Source organism: Scyliorhinus torazame, chromosome 20 (genome assembly GCF_047496885.1).
Source record: "Scyliorhinus torazame isolate Kashiwa2021f chromosome 20, sScyTor2.1, whole genome shotgun sequence".
Lineage (NCBI taxonomy): Eukaryota > Metazoa > Chordata > Chondrichthyes > Carcharhiniformes > Scyliorhinidae > Scyliorhinus > Scyliorhinus torazame.
In genome coordinates, this window is record NC_092726.1 from 14,672,028 (window position 1) to 14,698,203 (window position 26,176).

At 49.0% G+C, this 26,176-nt stretch overlaps 1 protein-coding gene across 2 annotated transcripts in view; it reads left to right on the forward strand.

The window, feature by feature from the left end:
• gck (glucokinase (hexokinase 4)) overlaps window positions 1-26,176 on the forward strand; it is a 50,636-nt gene that overhangs the window by 12,577 nt on the left and 11,883 nt on the right. For both annotated transcript variants that reach the window (XM_072485741.1, XM_072485739.1), the window contains exons 2-7: window positions 8,115-8,277; window positions 17,247-17,401; window positions 18,259-18,378; window positions 19,920-20,015; window positions 20,799-20,898; window positions 24,721-24,904. In XM_072485741.1, coding sequence (XP_072341842.1) covers window positions 8,115-8,277; window positions 17,247-17,401; window positions 18,259-18,378; window positions 19,920-20,015; window positions 20,799-20,898; window positions 24,721-24,904 — 818 coding nt within the window. The remainder of the gene's footprint in view (window positions 1-8,114; window positions 8,278-17,246; window positions 17,402-18,258; window positions 18,379-19,919; window positions 20,016-20,798; window positions 20,899-24,720; window positions 24,905-26,176) is intronic.

A 26,176-nucleotide genomic window follows, 5' to 3' on the forward strand; every position in this document is an offset into this window, starting at 1 on the left:
GCTGTTCATCGACTACAGCTCAGCCTTCAACACCATTATCCCGACAAGACTAATAACCAAACTCTGCAATCTTTGACTTGACCTCTCCCTGTGCAGCTGGATCCTTGACTTCCTCACCAACAGATCGCAATCTGTCAGGATAGGCAACAGCACCTCCTCCACAATAGTCTTCAACACCGGGGCCCCGCAAGGATGTGTGCTCAGTACTCTACTGTACTCCCTATATACAAATGACTGTGTGGCAAGATTTAACTCCAACTCAATCTATGGCCGGGATTCTACGATCCCGCGCCGGGTCAGAGAATCGCCGGGAGGGACGGGTGAATCCCGCCATGCAGCTCCGACGCCGGAAACCGGAGAATCGGCGCCAATTGCGCGGCGCGTTAGCCGTGGCAACGGTCAGGGGCCGTTGAAAGCAGCCCCCCCCCAGTGATTCTCCGTGCTCGACGGACCGAGTGCCCACCGAGTCCTGCCGTCATCGTTTACGTATGGTCCTACCTGGCGGGACCTCGGCATTCTGGCTGTGGGCGCCGCCCTGGTGGGGGGCCGGGGGAGCCGACTTTAGGGGGGCCTCCGCGGTGGCCAAGCCCGCGATCAGGGGCAACCGATCTGCTGGCAGGCTCATTCCGGGGGGGGGGGCCTATGCTCCTCCACGCCGGGCCCTTGTAGGGCTCCGCTATGTTGCCTGCGGACCGGCGCGGAGCTGGCCGTGGCGCGCATGCGTGTGCCAGCTTTCGGCGCTGGAGCAGCGCACAGCACTCCGCCGCCGTTCTAGCCCCCTAAGAAGGGGTGAATGCCTGGGCCTGGAGGACCGTTGACGTCGCCGTCGCTCGTGCCGGTTTTGATGCTGGTGTCAACACTTGGCAAGGATTTCGGCGAATCCAGCCTATAAGTTTGCGGATGATACGACTGTGGTGGGTCGTATCTCAAACAACGACGAATCAAACGACAGGAGGGAGATAATTCACTTGGTTGCATGGTGTACCGAAAACAACCTCTCTCTAAATGTCGGAAAGACCAAGGAACTGATCATCGACTTCAGGAAGTGTAGCACGACACACACTCCCGTCTGCATCAATGGCTCTGAAGTGGAGATGGTCGATAGCTTTACGTTCCTGGGGGTCACCATCACCAACAGTCTGTCCTGGTCCACTCACGTTGATGCAACAGTCAAGAAAGCCCAACAACATCTTTACTTCCTACGGAAGCTAAAGAAATTTGGCATGTCTGCATCGACTCTCACAAACTTCTACAGATGTACAATAGAGAGCATCCTATCCAGCTGCATCACAGTCTGGTATGGCAACTGCTCGGTCCAAGATCGCAAGAAACTGCAGAGTGTGGTGAACTCAGCCCAGCGCATGACACAAGCTTGCCACTCCCACATTGATTTTGTCTACAACTCCCGCTGCCTCAGGAAGGCAGACAGCATTATCAGAGACCCCTCGCACCGAGGCATTGCTTCCTTCCAGACCCTTCCATCAGGCAGAAGGTACAGAAGTCTGACCCGCACATCCAGACATAGGAACAGCTTCTTCCCCACAGCTACAATACTCCTCAACGACTCCCCCTCGGACTGATCTTTCCCTGTAAGAACACTATTCACGACGCCCTCTGCTGCTCTTGCTCATCTATTTGCTTTGTTTGGCCCCTTGTTCCGCACTGTAACCAATCACTGTCGGAGTACCATTTGTCAATGTTCTCTTGTTGATTATTCTTTTTGTCTACGACGTACTGTGTACATTCCCTCGCCGCAGAAAAATACTTTTCACTGTACTTCGGTACATGTGACAATAAATCAAATCAAATCAGCCACACTGTTTAACTATCTACATGTTGCCGATGGGATTAAAACATACCAGAGGCGTGTTTGAGGCCACCAAGGCATACACTGTTGTTGTTTTAAAAAAATAAATTTAGAGTATCCAATTCAAAGTTTTCCAATGAAGGGGCAATTTAGCGTGGCCAGTCCACCTGCCCTGCACTTCTTTGGGTTGTGGGGGCGAAACCCACGCAAACACGGGGAGAATGTGCAAACTCCATACAGATAGTGACCCAGAGCCAGGAATACACTGTTGTTCTTCGCCATGGCCGCATCCATAGGTTTCTCTTTCCCTCGATACCCTTTGGTTCCTCTACCCCACTTCCCCTGACTCTGTGTGGTGTCTCCGCTCCCCTGCATGTCACCCCTCCCCCGCTCCTTCCTCCGCTCCTCCCCCCACCAGACACAAATGCCATTTTTAGTTTCACTACTTTACTGAAGAAGGTCTTGGGGATGAAGATCAAAAGGGATATGAACAGGAAGAGGAATCTTGGCAGCACATTCATTTTGATTGCCTGCACTCTTCCCCACCAGGGTGAGCGGGAGCAAGTCCCACCTCTGCAGGTCTCTTTCTTTACCTCTTCCACCAGACCTGATAGGATCCGTGTCCAGTCGTGGACTATTTGGATCCCTATGTATCGGAATTTGGTATGGCCCAACTTGAACGGCAGCTTCTCCAGCTCTGATTCATGCCCCCTCCTCGCGGGTTAACGAGGAAGATTTCGCTCTTGCTCAGGTTGAGTTTGTAACATGTGAAGGCTCCGAATTCCCTCCGGGGTTCCATTATTCCTTCCATGCTGGCTGGGGGGGTTTGAGACAGACATGGAGGAGCAGGACATCCACATAGAGTGAGACTCTGTGCTCCATGTCTTCCCTCTGAATGCCTCTCTACCCGTTGGTTGATCTAAGAGCGACAGCCAGTGGCTCAAAAGCCGGGGCAAATAGCAACGGGGAACAGGGCATCCCTGCCTTGTGCTTCTGTGCAGACGGAATTCACAGCTGGTGGTGTTTGTCCGTACACTACATCAGCTTAGCCCATGAGGTGAACCCTGGCCAGAACTCAAACTATTCCAGTACCTCCATTCGACTCTGTCGAAGGCCTTCTCTGCGTCTAGGAAGATGATCACTTCTGGTGTCCCCTCCCGGGTGGGGTCATAATCAGGTTCAGCAGGCATCGGATGTGAGCGATTAGCTGTCTGCCTTGACAAAACCCGTCTGATCTTCCGCGACTACCTCCAGCATGCAGCTCTCTAGTTGCCTTGCCAGGGCCTTCCCAGGACTTTGGCGCCAGTGCTCAAGAGTGAGATGGGTCTGTGTGACCCACACTCCATCGGGGCTTTGTCATTTTTAGCGATCAGCGATATCGAGGCCGATGCCAGAATGGGCAGCAGGTCTCACCTCGACAGCGAGTCATTGAACATCTCTTGCAGGGCCAGTGCTGCTGCAAATTTTGTACAGAAGTCCACTGGGAATCCGTGTGGACCCAGTGCCTTCCCTGACTGCGTAGAGTTAATGCTGTCCATGACGTCCCCCAGTTCTAGTAATGCTTCCAGTCCATACCTCTTTTCTCCCCCAGAGCTGGCATGTCCAGCCCATTGTGAAACCATTTCATCTTCGAGTCCCCCCCCCCCCGGGGGCTCAGAGGTGTACAGCTCTGGTAGAAAGTCACAACGGTCTCATTGATCTTGTCTGGCACTGTGACTAGCTGACCATTCCTGCCCTTCACCTGTGCTATCTCCAACATGGCTGCCTGCTTTTTCAGCTGGTGAGCCAATCGGCAGCTGATCTTGTCTCCATATCCATAAAATATTCCCGTGTCTGGCAGAGTTGGTGCTCTGCTTTCCTAGTGAAGAGCAGGTCAAATCCCATTTGGAGCTTTTCCTCTCCGCCAGTAGTTCCATGGTTGGTACCACCGATCCACATCCAATATGGAATCGATCAGCTGCTCCCATTTTGGTTGCAGGTTACATACCCATCGAAGGCTTGTGACATTCTTTTGCAGAACGCCTTGTCGGCGAGGAGAGCTGTGTCCAGCCTCCATGGAGGGTGCTGGGTCCGGCCCATCTCCAACCTCATATAGTGTGGTACATGGTCAGAGATTGCGCAGTATTCCGTCCCTACCACATGTGGAAACACCCATTTACCCATTCCAAAAAAGTCAAAATGGGAATATACTTTGTGAACTTGGGAGAAAAAGGAGAACTCCTTCTTCCTCAGATGGTTGAATCTCCATGGGTCCATCCCCCCTCCCATCTGCTCCATAAAGGTGTTCAGTTCCTTTGCTATCGCCGATTGTTTCCCTGATTTGGGCCTGGATTTGTCCATTGTGTCCAAAAGGTTATGTGGAGTTACTGGGTTATGGGGATAGGGTGGAGGCATAGGGTGCTCTTTGCAAGAGCCGATGCAGACCCGATGGACCGAATGGCCTCCTTCTGCACTGTAAATTCTATGATCTGCCTGTACCCCACTATGTGCCTTTTAAATATTCTTTGCATCGTTTGCAGCCATCTCCATGACCTGAGCAACTTCTAAAGCCTTCTTGAAACTTAATGTGGCTTCCTCTAACAAACAATGCTGCCTTCATTAATGCCACAAACTAATCTGTCCCGGAGCATATCCTCTAACACTGCAACAAGCTCAGAGAGCTGACGCAGTTCAGCAACAAAGCAGCTACAGACTGTCCTGCTTTTCAAAAATGACTGTGGAACTTAAAATGTTGGACAATCACTGAGGGCTCAGGATGGTGCTGATTCTGAATGAATGCTATTCACCCCGTAAATGAAATGTCCCCCGGTTTCTGTGGTACATAGATACATAGACAATAGGAGCAGAAGGAGGCCTTTTGGCCCTTTGAACCTGCTCCGCCATTCATCACGATCATGGCTGATCATCCACCTCAATAGCCTAATCCTGCTTTCTCCCCATAGCCTTTGATCCCATTCGCCCCAAGTGCTTTATCTCGCCGCCTCTTGAATATATTCAACGATTTAGCATCAACTACATCTTGTGGTAATGAATTCCACAGGCTCACCACTCTTTGGGTGAAGAAATGTCTCCTCATCTCTGTCCAAAATGGTTTACCCTGAATCCTCAGTCTGTGACCCCTGGTTCTGGAATACCAATCATTGGTAACATCTTCCCTGCATCTACCCTGTCTAGTCCCGTTAGAATTTTATAAGTCTCTATGAGATCCCCCCCCATTCTTCTGAACTCCAGCGAGAACAATCCCAACCTAGTCAATCTCTCCTCATGTGACAGTCCTGCCATCCCCGGAATCAGTCTGGTAAACCTTCGCTGCACTCCCTCGAGAGCAAGAACATCCTTACTCAGAGAAGTTGACCAAAACTACACACAATACTCCAGGTGTGGCCTCACCAAGGCCCTGTATAATTGCAGCAACACATCCCTGCTTCTATACTTGAAACCTCTCGCAATGAAGGCTGTGCATCGCCTGCTGCACCTGCATGCCTACCTTCAGCGACTGGTGCACAAGGACACACAGGTCCCGCTGCACACACCCCTCTCCCAATTTACAACCATTTTGCCGTCCTGTTTTTGCTTCCAAAGTGAATAACCTCACACTTATCCAAATTATACTGCATCTGCCATATTTTTGCCCACTCGCCCAACCTGTCCAGATCATGCTGCAGGATCTCTGCATCCTCGTCACAGTTCATCCTCCCAACTAACATGGTATCATCTGCAAACTTTGAGATGTTACATTTTGTTCCCTCATCCAAATCATTAATATATATTGTGATTTGCTGGGGTTCCAGTTATGGCGCAGCTCCCTTCCCCTCCCCCTCCCCTTCCCCATTCTCCGACTATGTCCCGTCTTTCCCCCCTCACCGGCGCCCACATTTCCCCAGTGTCTCCCCCCTTCCCTGTTTACTTCTCAATTAACTTTCACCATAACATTAACGAAACAATAACAATAACAATTCCCTGCAGCATCAGTCCCTCAGTTCCGGTCCAGTTTCTCTTCTTTAATAAAGGTCCATGCTTCCTCTGCCGTCTCAAAGTAATAGTGTCTCTCCTGATACGTGACCCATAGTCTTGCCGGCTGCAGCATCCCAAACTTCACCTTCTTTTTGTGCAAAACCTCTTTGGCTCGGTTGAAGCTCGCCCTCCTTCTCGCCACCTCCGCACTCCAATCCTGGTATATCCGTACCACCGCATTCTCCCATCTGCTACTCCGCACCTTTTTAGCCCATCTCAGGACCTCTTCTCTGACCTTAAGGCAGTAGACTCGCACGATTATCGCCCTCGGTGGTTCTCCCGCTTTTGGTCTTCTCGCCGGGATCCGACCTGCCCACTCCACCTCCATGGGGCCCGCAGGGGCCTCAGCACCCATCAGTGAGCTCAGCATCTTACTTGCATACGCTCCACAGTCCACTCCTTCCACACACTCAGGGAGACCTAGTATCCTAAGGTTCTTCCTTCGCGCTCCGTTTTCAAGGGCCTCGATCCTTTCAGCACACTTTTTATGAAGTGCCTCGTGCGTCTGAGCTCTGAACCGCCAGGCCCAGGACCTCGTCCTCAATACCTGACACCTTCTGCTCCACCACGCGAAGCTCAGTCTCCTGGGTCTTTAAAGTCTCCTTAAGCCCCTCAATTGCCTGTAGCATCGGGGTCAGTACCTCCTTCTTCAGCAGGTCCACGCACCGTCTCACGACCTCGTCCTGCTCAGGCCCCCATGTCGCCTGCGATTTCTCCGCCGCCATTTTGTCTTCCACTCCCTCTGACCTTATGGTCGAAGATTCTTCAGGCTGCAGCCGCCGCCGCCGGTTTTTTCCTCCGTCGTTCGGGGGGGGCTCCCTTCCCACACACCCCACACCGGGTTGCTCGGCCGAAAAAATCCCCGTTGGGGCTCTTAAAAGAGCCCGAAGGTCCGTCGGAGCTGGAGCCGCCGAAACGTGCGGCTAGCTCATCCTCACCGCAACCGGAAGTCATTCCTGGCAATTATTGTTGAGCAGAGACCTGATAAGCCTTTCGTGTTTCAGGGAAGGACGTTCCAGGCTATCATACTGGGCAGAGATTACAGTTCGCTAAATTCTCATTTCCAATTTGATTTTATATTCAATATTAAATGTTACTATAGCTATACATTATACTCATTTTAAATTCAGTCTTAATTGGTGCAGAGGTTGCTCTGTACAATTTCCCAAGGACTGGATTTCCCAGGACCTTAGAAGCATTTATGGTAAGGTTGGGCTGCCAGAGAACTTCACCTCAACATGGAGTCCAAACACAATCAAGTGCATTACCACATCTGAAGCACATCTCAAATCTCCCATACCTGACATATTTCTGCCACATACCATACCCAGGATTTAAAAAGTTTGTGCTATCCACAGCAAGTGTCCCATTCTGATCATGTATATCCCATCTCTTGTCCATATAATGCTCAGCAAGCCTGCAGTACACATATCCTGTAGAAGCATGGTACATACCATATTCAGCACCAACCTACAACATACCTTCACAATTAGTTGTTTGCCTGCATCAGTCTTGTGCACACCATATAAGCATGCAACGGTTTACCATGCAAAGTGGTTGAGGCAGGATCATTGCATCTTATACGGGAGAGTTCATAAACATTTGAAGCAAAGAAAAATATGGAGGTCTGACGAAAGAACAGAATAGTGAGATTAGTTTTGGATCGCACTGATGCCTTGGCTGCAGATTTCACTGGTTGTACATGAAATGAAAATTGCTTATTGTCACAAGTAGGCTTCAATGAAGTTACTGTGAAAAGTCCCTAGTCGCCACATTCCGGCGCCTGTTCGGGGAGGCTGGTACGGGAATTGAACCGTGCTGCTGGCCTGCCTGGGTCTGCTTTAAAAGCCAGCGATTTAGCCCAGTGTGCTAAACCAGCCCATGACTTTGTGATCTCTGTTCTCCTCCAATTCTGGCTCCCTGCAGCTCTCCGATTTTAATCACTCTGCCATTGGCAAATCGGTTTCAGCTGTCTCACCCCTCAGCTTTGGAGTTCTCTCCTTTTATTTATCCATTTCCCTTCCTTTAATATGCTCCTTAAAATCTTTGAACAAGTTTTTGATCAGTTGTCTTGGTAACCCTCTGTGACTTGGTGTCAAATGTTTTTATTGATCTCCTTCTTGTTTAGCGTCTTGGGGCACCTTTCTACATCAAAGACTGTATAAATGCAAGTTGTTGTTCCATATCCACGTACCATGTTTGCCTGACATATGAAGCGTGTGATTTTTCTAGAAAAATATATATATGCTTTATTCATCTTCCATCTGTTGTGTGGTCCTTTGCTCCCTAATAGGTACAGCAAATTTTGTCAGAATTTCAACTTGAGAAAGGGGAGCTACTGGAAGTGATGCGGAGAATACAGCGGGAAATGGAGAGGGGCCTGCGGTTGGAGACCCACAAAACAGCCAGTGTTAAGATGCTGCCCAGTTACGTACGTTCAACACCAGATGGCTCAGGTAGATAAACTAATCTGTTGAGTAACATTGTTCCACCGCTTGCGATAAACTAACGACAAAATTATTATAATGAGACAAATTACGACAGTAAATACAGTAGTAGATTTCCCATAAACGACTTGACTCTGCATCTGTCTCTTGGATTGGAACAATAAAACCCTATCTTACTATAATTTACCTTTTTCACCAATATATGACAGTCACCCAATAGTTTGCCAGTTTAATGGTACCATGAAATTTGAGGCAAGTGCGGAACAGGATTATAATCTGATTGAAAATATTGTACACATAACACTCTCTCCTTCCGATTCCCCTTCTCTGCCAAATATGTGCTTTCTTCAATGTGCTGACATAAGGGGCAGGGTTCTCTGGCCTCCCCACCACATGTTTCTCGGCGGTGGGAGGTGCTCACTGTTGGCAGTCGTCGGGATCTTCTGGTCCCTGCTGCTGTCAATGGAATTTCCCATTGAATCCACCCCATGTTTCCGGGAAAGCGATGGCGGTGGTGTACCGTCAGTGGGACTGGAAGATCCCGCCGCCGTGAACAGCTGGAAGATGTCGCTTAAAATGTCTTCATGAAAACAAAAAGCGAGCACCTTTCATGTTCTCAGGATGTCCTGAAGTGATTCACAGCCAATGAAGTAATTTTGAATTGAAAGTGTAATTCAATTGTTTTCATGTGGGGAAAGAGGGCAGCAAATTTCCACAAGAAGCAGTGAGATAAAGGACCAACTCACCTGTTTCAGTGATGTTCAACAATCTGTTTTTGTGATATTGATTGAGGGACAAATATTGACCATGATACCGGAAAGAATTCCCCAGCTCTTCTGCGAATCATTTACACTCACCTGAGAGGGCAGATGAGTTTCAACGTCATGCCCAAAAGGCACATAATCCAACAGTCCACCATTTTTTCAATCCTGCATTGGAGTGTCAGCCTACATTTTGTGCTCATATCTTTGATGACTTGTGATTCAAAGGCAAGAATGCCATAAGACCATAAGACATAGGAGCGGAAGTAAGGCCATTCGGCCCATCGAGTCCACTCCGCCATTCAATCATGACTGATTTCAACTCCATTTACCCGCTCTCTCTCCATAGCCCTTAATTCCTCGAGAAATCAAGAATTTATCAACTTCTGTCTTAAAGACACTCAACGTCCCGGCCTCCACCGCCCTCTGTGGCAATGAATTCCACAGACCCACCACTCTCTGGCTGAAGAAATTTCTCCTCATCTCTGTTCTAAAGTGACTCCCTTTTATTCTAAGGCTGTGCCCCCGGGTCCTAGTCTCCCCTGCTAATGTAAACAACTTCCCTACATCCACCCTATCTAAGCCATTCATTATCTTGTAAGTTTCTATTAGATCTCCACTCAACCTCCTAAACGCCAATGAATATAATCCCAGGATCCTCAGACGTTCATCGTATGTTAGGCCTACCATTCCTGGGATCATCCGTGTGAATCTCCGCTGGACCCGCTCCAGTGCCAGTATGTCCTTCCTGAGGTGTGGGGCCCAAAATTGCTCACAGTATTCTAAATGGGGCCTAACTAATGCTTTATAAAGCTTCAGAAGTACATCCCTGCTTTTATATTCCAAGCCTCTTGAGATAAATGACAACATTGCATTTGCTTTCTTAATTACGGACTCAACCTGCAAGTTTACCTTTAGAGAATCCTGGACTAGGACTCCCAAGTCCCTTTGCACTTCAGCATTATGAATTTTGTCACCGTTTAGAAAATAGTCCATGCCTCGATTCTTTTTTCCAAAGTGCAAGACCTCGCACTTGCCCACGTTGAATTTCATCAGCCATTTCTTGGACCACTCTCCTAAACTGTCTAAATCTTTCTGCAGCCTCCCCACCTCTTCCATACTACCTGCCCCTCCACCTATCTTTGTATCATCGGCAAACTTAGCCAGAATGCCCCCAGTCCCGTCATCTAGATCGTTAATATATAAAGAGAACAGCTGTGGCCCCAACACTGAACCCTGCGGGACACCACTCGTCACCGGTTGCCATTCCGAAAAAGAACCTTTTATCCCAACTCTCTGCCTTCTGCCTGACAGCCAGTCGTCAATCCATGTTAGTACCTTGCCTCGAATACCATGGGCCCTTATTTTACTCAGCAGTCTCCCGTGAGGCACCTTATCAAAGGCCTTTTGGAAGTCAAGATAGATAACATCCATTGGCTCTCCTTGGTCTAACCTATTTGTTATCTCTTCAAAGAACTCTAACAGGTTTGTCAGGCAAGACCTCCCCTTACTAAATCCATGCTGACTTGTCCTAATCCGACCCTGCACTTCCAAGAATTTAGAAATCTCATTCTTAACAATGGATTCTAGAATCTTCCCAACAACCGAGGTTAGGCTAATTGGCCGATAATTTTCCATCTTTTTCCTTGTTCCCTTCTTGAACAGGGGGGTTACAACAGCGATTTTCCAATCCTCTGGGACTTTCCCTGACTCCAGTGACTTTTGAAAGATCATAACTAACGCCTCCACTATTTCTTCAGCTATCTCCTTTAGAACTCTAGGATGTGGTCCATCTGGGCCCGGAGATTTAATCAATTTTTAGACCTCTTAGTTTCTCTAGCACTTTCTCCTTTGTGATGGCTACCATATTCAACTCTGCCCCCTGACTCTCCGGAATTAGTGGGATATTACTCATGTCTTCTACTGTGAAGACTGACGCAAAGTACTTATTTAGTTCCTCAGCTATTTCCTTGTCTCCCATCACAAAATTACCAGCGTCATTTTGGAGCGGCCCAATGTCAACCTTTGCCTCCCGTTTGTTTTTAATGTATTTAAAGAAATTTTTACTATCATTCCTAATGTTACTGGCTAGCCTACCTTCATATTTGATCCTCTCTTTCCTTATTTCTCTCTTTGTTATCCTCTGTTTGTTTTTGTAGCCTTCCCAATCTTCTGACTTCCCACTACTCTTTGCCACATTATAGGCTTTCTCTTTTGCTTTGATGCATTCCCTAACTTCCTTCGTCAGCCATGGCTGCCTAATCCCCCCTCTGATAACCTTTTCTTTGGGATGAACCTCTGCACTGTGTCCTCAATTACTCCCAGAAACTCCTGCCATTGCTGTTCTACTGTCTTTCCCACTAGGCTCTGCTCCCAGTCGATTTTCGTCAGTTCCTCCCTCATAAGAACATAAGAACTAGGAGCAGGAGTAGGCCATCTGGCCCCTCGAGCCTGCTCCGCCATTCAATGAGATCATGGCTGATCTTTTGTGGACTCAGCTCCACTTTCCGGCCCGAACACCATAACCCTTAATCCCTTTATTCTTCAAAAAACTATCTATCTTTATCTTAAAAACATTTAATGAAGGAGCCTCTACTGCTTCACTGGGCAAGGAATTCCATAGATTCACAACCCTTTGGGTGAAGAAGTTCCTCCTAAACTCAGTCCTAATTATGCCCCTGTAGTTACCTTTATTTAACTGTAACACCTTTACATCTGATTCTACCTTCTTTCTTTCAAATTGGAGATTGAATTCTACCATATTATGATCACTGCCTCCTAAGTGCTCCCTTACTTTAAGATCTTTAATCAAGTCTGGCTCATTACATAACATTGTTCCCTCGTGGGCTCCATCACAAGCTGTTCCAAAAAGCCCTCCTGTAAACATTCAATGAATTCCCTGTCCTTGGGTCCACTGGCAGCATTATTTACCCAGTCCACCTGCATATTGAAGTCCCCCATGATCATTGTGACCTTGCCTTTCTGACATGCACTTTCTATTTCGTGGTGTATTTTGTGCCCCCGGTCCTGACCACTGTTAGGAGGCCTGTACATAACTCCCATTATGGTTTTTTTGCCTTTGTGGTTCCTCAACTCTACCCACACAGACTCCACATCATCTGACCCTATGTCATTTAGTGCTATTGATTTAATTTCATTCCTAATTAACAAGGCAACCCCGCCCCCTCTGCCCACCTCCCTGTCTTTTCGATAGGTTGTGAATCCCTGGATGTTTAAATGCCAGTCCTGAACCCCCTGCAACCATGTCTCTGTGATGCCTACCACATCATACCTGCCAGTCACAATCTGGGCCACAAGCTCATCTACCTTGTTCCATACACTGCGCGCATTTAAATATAGCACCTTTAATTCTCTATTGACCGTCCCTTTTTCTTTTCTTAGTGTGGTGGACCTTGGTTTACTGAGCCTTTCCATACACTGTGTCACATTTTGTAGGATGGGGACTATCGTAACCTCTCCTGAGTTTTGTCTTTTCGTGCTTTTTTGTATTCCTAAGCAGCTACGCTTCCCACTGATTACTTCACCTCTTGGTTCCCTGACTTTCCCTTCCCCCCCAATCTTTAGTTTAAAGTCCTATTCAAATGCCATCAAAGGTCTAAGGCAGATGTCTCTCATTGCTTTCCTCTGCAGTTTTCCACCTACCACATCATTTAAGAAGTATTTAAGGTTTTTAACGAGGTTGCTGACTATGAGTCCTTCCAGCACATTAGCTCATTAATATACCTTTTCACATTTATGTACACAATTAATTTCTCTGTTTAATGCTGTAACAAGATTTCATTGAACTGCTTTGGCTTTCCCTTTAATGGTTACTCTTTAATGGTTACTCGTTCTCCTCAGAAACCTCACAAAGCAGAGCTTTAAACAGTAAAAATTCTGCTGAATGGTCTTCAGCATGAAGGATTGGGCGCGATTTGACTGAAAGATTTTGAAGTGTGCTAGCGAGCGGGATTTGCCGCATGTTTCCCGGCGCTCAGCCCAGCGAGGCCTGCAACGCTGTTCAACATTAATTGGTCCACTTAACAAGGCCTCACGGGCTTCTCGTCCCAAATGACGGCTCACCAGCTGATTCGCTGGGACCGCACTCGCCAGCCCCCCACTAACAAGGTCGAGCAGCACTTAAGCTGCACTTGCTTGGACAACCTCAGCCAGCTCGCAGCAATGGCGCCGACGAGACCAGCCCAAGATTCGGGAATGCTGACCTGAGACGGGTCCTGGACGCGGTGGAGGCCAGGAGGGATGCCCTGTTACCCGGGGGTCCCGAAGGGTGAGCCACAAGGCAGCCAGTGCTGCCTGGGTCAAACGTAAGGACTGATTGCCTTACTGACTGGCTGACCCATCACTCCCACTGACCACATGTCTATTCTCCTGGAGGTCCTCCAGCCGATGGCGTTTGCCATCGCGGGCAGCACCCTTTCCTGACTCCGAGGAGAACTCCTTGGAGGAGAGCTCCGAGGATGCAACTTGAGGCACAGTTGTGATCCCCACCCTCCATCAGCGCAGATACACACACCTCCGTTGGACATGTTAGTGGACAGGTTTATGGAGCACAATTTGGTGAGCACCACACCGCTGATGATGCATATCTAGTGGAGGCAGAAACTCCCAGGTGAGGAAGCAGTAGGAGGACTGCTGGATCCATGGACCCAGCTGGGTTCCAGCTTGATGCTGAGCCTCTGGAACAGGGTTATTTGGAGCTGATGGAGACAATATGGAGTGGCCTGGCCATTCAAAGGGAGATGTCAGCATTGCTCCAGCAGATCCATCGCAGCTTGGAGGAATCCCAGAGGCTACAGGCGCAGGAGATGGCCAACACTGCTAGGGTAGCGACCGCGGTGAAGAGCCTGGTGCACGATATCAGCACCAATAGTGAAGGTGTCCAAGGCGCCTTGAGGTCGGTGATGGCTATGGCTGAGGATCTCGATAGAATAGCTGCCTCACTGGGTTGTCACCCAGTACCAAGCCGACCTTGTGATGAGGTTCTGCGGGACAAGTCCCACTTTCAGCTGGGCATGGCCAAGGCACTGGGGAGCATTTCCCATTCATGGAGGAGCATCGCTCAGGGCACCGACGCGATGGTGCAGACATTGGGAACCATCAGGGCTGGCAGAGATAGATGATGCAGGCCAGCCGGGGCTCGAACCAGCTGCCTCCCTGTCCCAAGGTGGACCCAGGGCCCTTTGGGCAGTGACTAGGAGGAGGAGGCACTGGGTGCCAATCTGGACCAGTCCCATGGAGCAGCGACGGTGGCCACCAGCTCTCCCGAATTCCACCCCTCTTATGAGGCTGCATCTCAGGGTCAGCACACGGGACAGGGCAGCACGGCTGTGCATCTGCCGTCGACAGGTGAGCCGGGGTTCTCCGGGCCCAGAGCCCGGGCCACCGGCATCGAAGGCCACGGGACGAGGCCCTCCACCTCGGTTGTGCATCCTCGGGAGACACCTAGACATCGGAGGGCCAAGCACATTGAGGATCACTGAGGGCACCAGGGGAGAGGGAACCGAGTGGGTGGGTGGTGTGGGGCGGGGGGGGGGGGGGGGGGGGGGGTGCAGCACCAGGAGTGTGTGGGGACCTGAATTGAACAATACACATTCTTGTGCACAACCAGTAGGCTGCCTCTGTCACTTTGTCCACACTGCATCACTGCGTGCAGGTGATGGGTGTGAGCGAGCATTCAACAGGCAGGCAGGGGTCAGACTATGGCATAGATTGAGGAGCACCAGCGCTCAGCTCTCTGTGGGTCATCATCATCTCTCTGCCGTCAACAGTGACCCACTGACAGTACTGACACAGTCCCAGCCCCTGGAATGATGTGTCAGGTACTCTGGGAGGGTGGGAAATGGGAGTGGTGGGTGGATAAGGAAGCGATGATGGACCAAGCCACGACCTATGTGAAGCAGGCGACTACGAAGGCCTCCCTGGCTCTCCAGGCTTGCTGGAGGCTCACCGCTGCTGCCTGTCCTGCAGCCTCCGTCTGGGCCTCGGGTTCCTCCCTGGCCTCATCCTTCAGCCCCTGCTGGTCCGGCGCCTCCTCATCGTCCTCGTTCTCCTCGTCCCCCTTCTCCTCCTTGGAGGTGGCCACATGTTTAGCACAGGGCTAAATCACTGGCTTTGAAAGCAGACCAAGGCAGGCCAGCAGCACTGTTCAATTCCCGTAACAGCCTCCCCGAACAGGCGCCGGAATGTGGCGACTAGGGGATTTTCACAGTAACTTCATTTGAAGCCTACTTGTGACAATAAGCGATTTTCATTTTCATGTTCCTCGTCACCAACCTCCAGCTCGTAGCCCGCTGCTGTGCCAGCTTGTGGAGGACACAGCAGACGACAAGTGGGCGACAATCCGGGCTGTGTAGTGGAGTGCACCACCGGAGTGCTTGAGGCATCGGAACCACATCTTGAGGAGTCCGATGCACCGCTCAATGACAGCCCGGGTGGCTGCAAGGGCCTCGTTGCACCAGGTCTCCACTTCAGTCTTCGGCCTCCGTACTGGCATCATGAGCTTTTCACAGTAACTTCATTGAAGCCTACTTGTGACAAAATGCGATTATTATTATTATGAGCTAGGTTCTCAGCAGATACCCCCATCCCCCAAGAGCCAGCCACCCATCCTGGGGTGCTCCTCGAAAAGGGCAGGGATGACAGACTGCCCAAGGATGTAGATGTCATGCACACACATGCATTATCTTCATCTGGTGGTCGCAGACGAGTTCAATGTTCAGGGAGTGGAATCACTTTCTGTTAACATAGGGCACCTCCAGGTTGCCCGGCAAGCACATCTGGACCCCCTGGACCTGGGGCATCCCTGCGATGGCAGAGAAACCTGCTGCCCGGGCATCTTTCTGGGCTTGATCCATGTCAAAGATGATGTGGTCTTCCGCCTGGGCATACAGGGTTGTCGTGACCTGCCGGATGCACCTGTGGGTACGACCTGTGAGATACCACACAGGTCCCCGCTTGAGCCCTGGAATGATCCCGTAGCGTAGAAATTCAGGGATGCAGTGACCTTGATGGCACCTGGGAGCAGGTGTCCTCCTCCGCCATGTGGTGCCAAGTCCAGGAGAACATGGCATAGGTGTCAACCGTCACCTTGTTGAGGCAGAGTCTCCTGCGGCACGTGCTGTCCGCCATTTGTTCAAAGGACCAGCTGCACCTGTTCACCCTGGATCATCGTGGGACTCCCCCTCTGGGCCCCTCCATGGCCTGATGTGAGGCTGGGTCCGGCACATGGGCTGCTGCCTCAAGCATCTACAGACACTGCTGCTGCCTTCTCCGGCAACTGGCCGCATCGCGTAGCACCAGCACCACTAGGGCAACCTCGGGTCCATCATCCCTGCCACAGCATATAATATCTATAAGGCATTGGGGGAAGGTGTTAGACTGACAAGCAGCGGTGGCTCCCACCCCGGACAATACATTCCCCCACTAATTTCCCCCCCCCCACCCGGAACGCCATGCCCATGCACTCCCGGCCACAGGGGGCCACCCCCCTCACCGGGCCCAGACCCTGTACCCCAGACACTCGCTCGCAGTGACAAGGGTTGCCCCCTGAACGGGTACACACAATGCAGGGGTTGGCACGTTGGTGCCGCGAGCAGTTTCCCCCTCCAGCAACCCGCCCACCCTCCCACGGCGGCCCACCCCTGTTGAGGGTCACTCCACCCCAGCCGAGCACAGGGGCAGCAAGGCAGTGATCCTGGGGTTTTTGTCTGTGAACAAAGACAACCACTCACCTCCATAGCTCCCCACAGAAGCCCTTCCACCAGGTTCACGTTTTTAAAAAGGAGGCCTAATTGGCGGCAGCGTGATCACTTTCTGGAGAGGCCGCTGAATGACAGGAGGCCAGTGGATACAGCGAGATCCCGACTTTGCCTCAGCTAGCGGGCCGGTTACATCGCAAATTGTTTGGTGTCTGGCGCAGTTCTCGTTTTTGGCCTCTCCTGCTATTCACCAGCCTCGTTTCGCTTGAGCGCGAGTGTAACGAAGCTGGATGATCGCGTCCATTAACTCCATTTCTGTTTTCAGAGATTCACCAGAGCTGCTGAGTATTTCCTGAATTCTCTTCTTATTTGAAAAGTATTTTGCTCCCTCTGAGTCTCTTTGACATTTCTGTTGGAACTGAGTTTTGTGTGTCTGTATTCATATATATATATCTATATATATTGGGTGACTCATTGTTCCCTTGTCCTCTCCACTCAGAGGTGGGAGATTTTCTGGCACTGGACCTGGGAGGCACGAATTTCCGTGTGATGCTGGTGAAAGTAGGTGCAGATGAGAAGAGGGGTTGGAAAATTGTAACCAGTAACCAGAGGTACTCCATCCCATTCGCTGTCATGACTGGCACAGCAGAAATGGTAAGTGTTTATAAGCTTGCCCAGTGTTTCAATCATCTGATTTAAACGATGTGATCTGTTTGTGTGATTGATCTTGATTTTATTTCTGCATATTTATTCTACAGCAATATCAGTGAAGTAGCTAGCCCCTTTAAGGGGGTGGGCATTGGAAGGGTCATGTGATCCGATCGATCCCCTTGCAGTGCTGTTCCATCAGGTCCCCGTTTGTGGGGACCAGTACCAAACAGCGCTCGCCCGAGGTCCCCGAGGCGAAGGGATTGAATACCGTCAGGAATCTGCACATTAGAGCAAGGCTCTAATACAGTGTTTTTCAAACTTTCTTTCCGGGGACCCATTTTTAACAACCGGCCAACCTGCACGACCCACCATTTTCTTTTCCCTTGTTTGTTGCTGACAAAAATGGAGGAAATGGTTTTGGCTCCCTTTAACCCCAATGGTCCCTTTGGCCCCCCGAACTTGTAAAATAAAAAGGCTGCGCCCATAGAAAAAAATGCAGCCGCACTGCGTTTGCGTGCCCGATCATCGGGCATGCATGCTCAGTGCGGCCAAATTCATTTTATATGTTTGTGGCCATTTTGAAGGCCGGTTGCAGCAGGCATAGTTAAAAGCCGGCTGCTGCGGCTGTTGCGTGCAGACTTGCGCGATCGGCAGCGCCGCGACAGATAGCTCCGAGACCCTCCCGACACCCACCCGCGACCCACAATGCCTGCTCTAATATGCAGATTTGCTAAAAAGCGATCCTGCCCATAACACAACACCCGCCACAAATGAAGTTCAAACTTTTTCCAGAGAATAATGACCTTGATACCTGTGATTATAATCACTCTTTCTAACTTTATTTGCTTCTTTCTTTCTAGCTCTTTGATTACATTGCTCTGTGTATCTCCAACTTCTTGGATGGATACAATATGAAGGATAAGAAACTGCCATTGGGTTTCACATTCTCATTCCCTGTCCGCCATGAGGACATTGATAAGGTGAGAAAGCTAACGAGAATCATCAGGAACTGTTTCTCAGTTCCGTGCATTAAACAGTAGGATAAATACACTAACATCACAACTATCCCATAATAACCAAAAGTACCTTCCTGTATTTGCAAAGTTCTGTTTTTCCTAAAATCATCATTTCATCTCTGTTGGCTAAGAAGGTTCTTGGGGCTACAACTTTTTCAGTTCAGTTTGGACCTAGAGCAATGAATGTATTTATGATTCACCACATGTTGCACTATTTCTGCACTCTCATAAGAAGAGGTTGCCATATTCAACAAACATGTTACTTGGGCGCGATTTAATGAGAAAAAAAAGAGGCCTGTTGTGGCCAGGTTTAGCTGGTGTTTCCCGGCACTTGTAGGGCTGGGAACCCCCCGCTATTGAACTCTGTTATTTATTCGTTCGGGCCTCCCCGCCGAGGCCGCCTTTACCTTTAATTAATTGAAACAGAAGGAGGCCATTTGGCCCACTGAACTTGTACCGACCAGCTGATAGGGTACTTCACCCAAGCTCACTCCCCCGCCCTATCCCATTAACTCCTTCATCTAACCGATACATCTTTTTGGACACTAAGGGGCAATTTAGCATGGCCAATGCACCTGACCTGCATATCTTTGGACTGTGGGAGGAAACACCCGGAGGAGACGCACGCAGACACGGGGAGAAAGTGCAAACTTCAAATCGACAGTTACCCAAGGCCAGGGCCCAGGTGCTGTGAGTCAGCAGTGCTAACCACTGTGCCGTCCTTTCTGCAGTGATGAGCTCTGCTCCAGAGGCACTGCCAGGATGCACAGGTGACACTGCCAGGATGCTAGGCTGGCAGTTGCAAGGTGCCATCATGATGCACGATCAATTACACTCAAAGACGAGGTTGTAACATAACTGAAGGCTTTAATCGACCAGAACTGTTCCCCAGTAGCTTCGGTACAGAAAGTGAGGGCTGCTGGGACGCCACCGGTTCTTATACCCCACCTGTCAAGGCGGAGCTACATACCAACAGCCAATGGTAAACTCCTAGGTTTAACCAATGGTCTTCGGCCTCTTGGGTACTGTAATACCTGATAATACCACACATCAGCAGTGTCATTGTGCCACCCTGCACAGAAGCCAACTACTCGTGGGCCCTCGAGCGCCTGGGAAAAGGCCCCCCCCCCACTCACAAAGTGCTGTTCCACCTGGTCCTGGTTTATGGAGACTAGTGTTAAACAGCCCCCAGCTAGGGTCTCCTGGGCAAGACTGTTTGATCGCAGTTGCTGGTTAGCTGTGGCAGCAACATATTTAAGTGTGCCTAACTACACACTTAAATATGCAAGTTTGGGACTCACCCATTGTGGGCGGGATACAGATCCCGTTGGATCTCGTGAGCTATGGCAAGCCAGGTAAAACTCATGAGAGGCCTCTTGTGAGATTTACTAGCCGCATCACGTCCCGAGTCGGGTTCAACTCGGCCATTCGATCGCACCCCTTGCCACAGGTTCCTTCCTGCACAATAATGCAGTATATCTAACCACACTGAACTTTCTTCACAGGGGATCCTTTTGAACTGGACTAAAGGGTTTAAAGCATCAGGAGCTGAGGGGAACAATGTGGTAGGACTACTTCGTGATGCCATTAAAAGGAGAGGGGTGAGTCTTGAATTCAGAACATCTCACTACAGGATACGTAGACATTTAGCATTTATAATTAAATTAAACTTAAATGTGAAATATCTCTCATTCTTAATGGTCTCAAAAATCACCAGCAATTATGCCCACAAAAGCACTAGTTAGTGCTGCAACAGCAGTCTTGTGATACTAGCTCCTCTATTCCCATGGAAATGAGCATTGAAGATCATAAAAAAATAGGAGAAGTAGGCCATTCAGCCCATCAGACATAGGACAGAGGGCAGGAGGAAGCTATTCGGTCCTTCGAGTCTACTCTGTCATTCAATAAGATCTTGGCTGATCTGATTGTGGCCTTAACTCGACTTTCCTGCCTGCCTCCCCACTATCTCTTGACTCTTTTGTCAATCAAAGATTTGCCTAACTTGAATATATTCAATGACCAGGTGCCATTGCTCTTTGCGAAAGAGAACACCAAAGACAACTGATCCTCTCGTGGACAAAATTCCTCCCCATCACACTCCGTGCTATTTCCTTGTTTCTCATTATTAATTCCCCAGTCTCACCCTTTAACTTCAGTGACTCTTTTTCATTTCATATAGTTGGAGAAGCTTTCATTGGCTGTTTCCTGTTTCATGGTAATTTTCTCTTATATGTTTCAATTAAATTAAGACAGGAATTAAATTTCTTTTTTGGTTATTTGTAAGGGGAAAAAATTGTGATCGAAAAATTTTCAATAAAATATATATTTTTTAAAAAGACAGGAATTAAGAATTGTGTTTTACAAATGCGTCTCTAATATTGCAGGATTTTGAAATGGATGTGGTTGCCATGGTGAATGACACTGTTGCAACAATGATCTCATGTTATTATGAAGACCACAGCTGTGAGGTTGGCATGATAGTCGGTAAGGAGAACTTGCAGCACCCAGTTACAAGAAAATTGGAACAATAGCACTGTACAGGATGAGCTGGCTAAAGAATTTTCAGTTCAGTTAAGGAATGAACGTGGGGCAATTTTGAGCCTGCACTCGCTGTCCACAGAAAATCCCGTGAGAATCGGGAAACGCCAGAGAGATCTTCAGCGGGATTCTCCAGATCCTCCTCTTCACCGGCCGCACACTCACACCCGCGGATTTCCCGATGGCCTGGGGGCGGCCACAATGGGAAACTCCATTGGCCAGCTGCCGGGACGGAGGATCCTGCTGCCAGCCGGGGCGCCTTGCGGCAAAAAAACGGTTGGGTGGGACGGAGAATCCTGCCCCATATTCCCCAATTTTCCCCGCCCCTCCCTGGCAATGCCACGATTTTGGTCGCGATCCTTATTTGAATAGTTTTACATGTTAATGGCACACACATCCCTCCACACTAAATATTCATACATCACGTCAGCGAGGTTTATAACAGGTTTGGCCAGACTGAATGCAGTCGAGGGGATACCTCCAGGGGCGCAGAGATAAGTATATACCCTTGATTGGGCGGGGGGGGGGGGGAGAGGACATGCCCAGGCATGGTGCCAACCTGGCAGTGTCAACCTGTGCCAGGGGGCAGTGCCGGGGTGAGCCCGAGTGTTAGCCCGATGGTGGAGGAGGGTACCTGATGGGTGGAGAGCTGGTGTGGTGGGGAGGGGGGGTGTACGGTGGATTGTTGGCTATACTTCCGCAGTGTTGGAGGAGGTTCCAATGCTGGCAAGGATTGTCGGGTGTGGGAGGGGAGTGCCCCCTAAAGCTCCGCGATGGGGGTCTGGGGCCGTGTGGCTGCAGCACCGATTGGGATACCCTTTAAAGATGGCGCCCTGATCTCTGTGGCGCTACATACCTCTCTGTACGACAGCTGTTCCCTGGGGCCGGGCAGCGTTCTGACCTCCCACTCCCTCACGAGTCCCTGCCTCCACCTGATAAACTGCAGTAGTTGTGTAGTGCGCACTGAAAGGTGACCCAGGAGCCTCTTCACTAAAATGCCCCACCAAGATGATTGTCTCTGCGATGCTATAAGGTGCAGGTGTCATCAGTGACAGAGAGTTGGCGTCTTCTCTGGAGTGGTGCCCTGGGGTGTGATTGGTATGTGGCTGAGGGGCAGTGACCCCGTGCGGCCTGACCTCGACCGATGGTAATCTTGCAAGACAAAAGACATGGAGTAAGATCTTGGGAAGGAGTGGTCTGTGGTAGAGGGGTGACTCACTTACTATAGGGACATCAGCGTGGAATGGGGCTCTCGGATGCCAACCTCCATGTCCGCCAATGCCCTTTCCTTGGCCTTGCCTACAAGTTGCATGGTCATCTCCTCCGCAAGGGTGTGGACCCGCAGGTCTGGGATGCACCCTCCAGTCTTCTGCCAACGCTGCACATAGCCCCGTTTTGTGCACTGAGGAGCTCCACTTGCCGGAATTCCTCAGTGAAGCAGGAGATTCTGATCTCCAAGGCCCGCAACTCGACCCCCTGAACCCCCAATTCCCCGGGTCCCCTCGCACTCCCCCCAACACCTGCACAATCACCAGCACACAAATAATGATAGCTTGGCACCTTGGCAGTGTCAATATGTCACCCTGGCAATGCCCCTGCCAGCTCACAGTGCCACACAGACACCAGCAGTACCAGGGCACCACCCTGTCTAAGGAGCATGCACGGGGGGCCTCTGATCTCCTGGGAGATATCCATGAGGGCCGTTCCGTCGGGTTCTCGTTTCTGGAGACGAGCAAGGAATGGCATTTGCCCAAGATCTCCGAGGCAAAGGAATTTGATCCCATGCCTTGGGTAACTCGGTAAGAAGTCTTACAACACCAGGTTAAAGTCCAACAGGTTTGTTTCAAATCACTCGCTTAAGGAGCACTGCTCCGTCCTCAGGTGCACTGCCAAGGAGCAGTGCTCCGAAAGCTGGTGATTTGAAACAAACCTGTTGGACTTTAACCTAGTGTTGTAAGATTTCTTACTGTGCTCACCCCAGTCCAACACCGGCATCTCTACATCTTGGGTAACTCAGGAATTTGCACATTAAAGTGAGACTAGCTGTCTCGCTTTAATGTGCAGATTTGCTAAAAAAAGATCCTGCCCACAATGGTCTCCCGGCTTCTATCAGCCACACAGCGTGGCCATCAAATCACACCCGTAGTCTCCCAAACAGAGAATCCAGCACATGATCAGTGGAATACATTCTATATCATGTTACAATATTGGCATGCCTGCACAAGTTGTATTCATTACGCCTCACTCCCCACATGCTTAACTCAAAGTCAAAAAATTGAGTGGGCAGCACGGTGGCGCAGTGGGTTAGCACTGCGGCCTCACGGTACCGAGGTCCCAGGTTCAATCCCGACTCTGGGCCACTTGTGTGTGGAGTTTGCTAATTCCCCCCATGTTTGCGTGGGTTTCGCCCCCACAACCCAAAAGATGTGCTGGCAAGGTGGATTGGCCATGCTAAATTGCCCCTGAATTGGAAAAAAATTAATTGGGTATTCTAAATTTATTTTAAAAAGTCAAAAAATTGTGAGCTTGGCCTTTATCCTGATATTAAATGTATAATCTCGATTGACACAGAAATGCATTACTGACAGAGTGTTGTATTGTCAGAGCTGCCATCCTTTGTATCGGGCTCTAACTCCAGGCCCTGTTGGTAGATATTAAAGATTTCAATGCACTGATCATTGCGGGGGAATATCCAGTTGTGATATGCAAAATCCCATCTTTTTGTGGGGGTCCGTTGATGAAATGGCTAGCGTGACACCAACAGCTCGACACCAACACCATAAAAGCTGTGGTAGTTCATTGAGGCCTGCCACCTTCCTGTCGTGTTGGGTGTCCTGATACACAAATGAGCCAACACGGCTGTAGATGGTACAACTTGATTTTATTATGTTAACTAACAGATGCAACTAACAATATACTTGGGTACGTTTGGTACCAGCTAACCTATGGACCGAGCCCTATCACTAATGTTGGTGAGGCACTCAGCACATGGTCTATGTCTGAGTGTTACGCTGCAAGCTCTGTGTCCCGAGCTGTCTCCTACCAGAATGAGCGGCAACTCTCGTGTTCCCCCTTTTATAGTGCGTGTGCTCTTACCAGTGATTGGCTGTGATGTGTGTGTGCTGGTTGGTCCAAATGCCTGTCCATCGGTGTGTGTGTGATTGCACCATGATATGCTGATCTGGATATCATGACACTTCCCTTGCCACATGTTTAATGTGGAGTGGCGTCTCTCAAGGTATACCACCAATTGCCTCACTGTAATAGTGAAAGATGCTTGTGGTCCTTCATGCACTAAAGCTCATTTCTGAACAATTCCCAGCCTTGTTGTAGTCTGATGGCTGTAAGCAGCACGAATTGCGAGAGTTGTAACAGAAATATGGAGTAACAAGAAAGCTCTAATGAATGTCTTTAAATTGTATTTGTTGCTTTGAGAATAGGGATGCATGATGTACTTACTGTGCTGTGATGAAATAATTGCACTCACCAATGTTGACAAAACAAGCAAAGGGGTTTCATTAAAAACTAGAAAAAGTGAGGCAAAGCAGAACTAAGCTGTGGGCAGAATAATAAAGAATCATTACTATGGTGGAATAACTGACAGTAAAGCTGGCTTACACAAGAAGATTTGGTTCTTGGTTGGATTAGACCATGGCCATGCTCTCCAAAAAATGTCCTCAAATGGAATAAACAACCTTTAACACTTGCTTTTAATCTTATGTTTGCAGCTACATTTTACATCAAATGTACCTGTGTTTATGTTTCCAGGTACTGGCTGTAATGCCTGTTACATGGAGGAAATGAAAAATGTGGAGTTGGTGGAAGGTGAAGAAGGAAGAATGTGCGTTAATACCGAATGGGGAGGGTTCGGAGACACGGGTGAACTCGAGGAATTCCGTCTTGAGTACGATTGTCTTGTTGATGAGACATCTAACAATCCAGGGTATCAGTTGTAAGTAAAACTGCATTATACCTCGGGTTAACATTTCTGTTATTGAAAGTTATAGCAGCACCACAAAGTACCTGTATGAGTGAATAGTTCCATAATTCAACAATAAATCAATAACTGTATGAGAGTAATGATGTCCCATTACGCAGCTCAGACTCATCAGTCCAAATTGGCCTATAGCAACTACAATTACCAACTCAGCTAATGGCCGTTTCGGCCTCATGAGATGACTAGAATCTGAATTGAAGTGTTTACGATTTTGATCAGTATTGCTGCAGTTATGGAGTCAAAGTTCATCACCTGTTTGAGGTACTTCAGTGGCTTCGAGCCACAGCTTTGAAATCAGAACAGCTGGGAGTACCTCGTCGCAGCGTCAGCAGTTTAAAGTTGGTCAAAGTCTAATTGCTGCATTTTACCGTATCCTGTATGGTGGATGCAGCAGGCAGAGATTGAATTTGTGCTGATGCAAAGCATTACTCAACCTATTAGTTAATGTAGTGATGCTCAGAAAGGTCAGGTTTAAAGTGCTTCTCAGTAGAAGGAGATTTCTGCACTCAGTTAAATGGCATCATCATATACCCCGGGCTCCAGGATGAGGAAAGTACAGCAATTATGGGATTGGGATTTGTACAGTTGAGGGTCTCAGATTTAGTAGCCAGAGTTAACTGTCTCACTCAGCCAGGGAGGTCATAGAATTCAACATCAAACAAGTCAAACAAGTGACCATTCAGATCAACATATTCAATTTTCCCAAAGTCCTTTTTAAAAGCTATTCTGAATTCATGTTTCCCACTGTTTCTGGTGAAACAGTCCGATTCTATCAACTCTCTGTGTTCTTGACAAAATACAAATTCTGAATCTTTGTTTCCTTGGTAATAATCGTCCCCATGTTAGTGAATCACTGACGAGTATAAATATTTTTTCCTTATTTACCTGATCAAAACCCCTTGTAATTTTAATCTCTTTTAAATCTTGTTTGCTCAACTGAAAATCGGCCCAGTTTCTCTGGTCTCTGCTCACAGCTAAAGTATTTTGACTGGAGTGTATCTGGAGTTGGCATTAGCTACACTGGGGTAGAGAGGGGGAAGAAAAGTAATGGTTCTTGGAAACCGCACAAACAGCAGGAGATATGCCCGGTCATGCTTAGCTTGACAAGGATAAAACATTAGAGGCATCAGAAAATGGCACTTTGGAAGTGTAACCTTGATAGAGTGGAACAACAAAATAGACTTTTCAGAACGAAGCATAAGAAAATATGAAGGTAATTTAATTTTG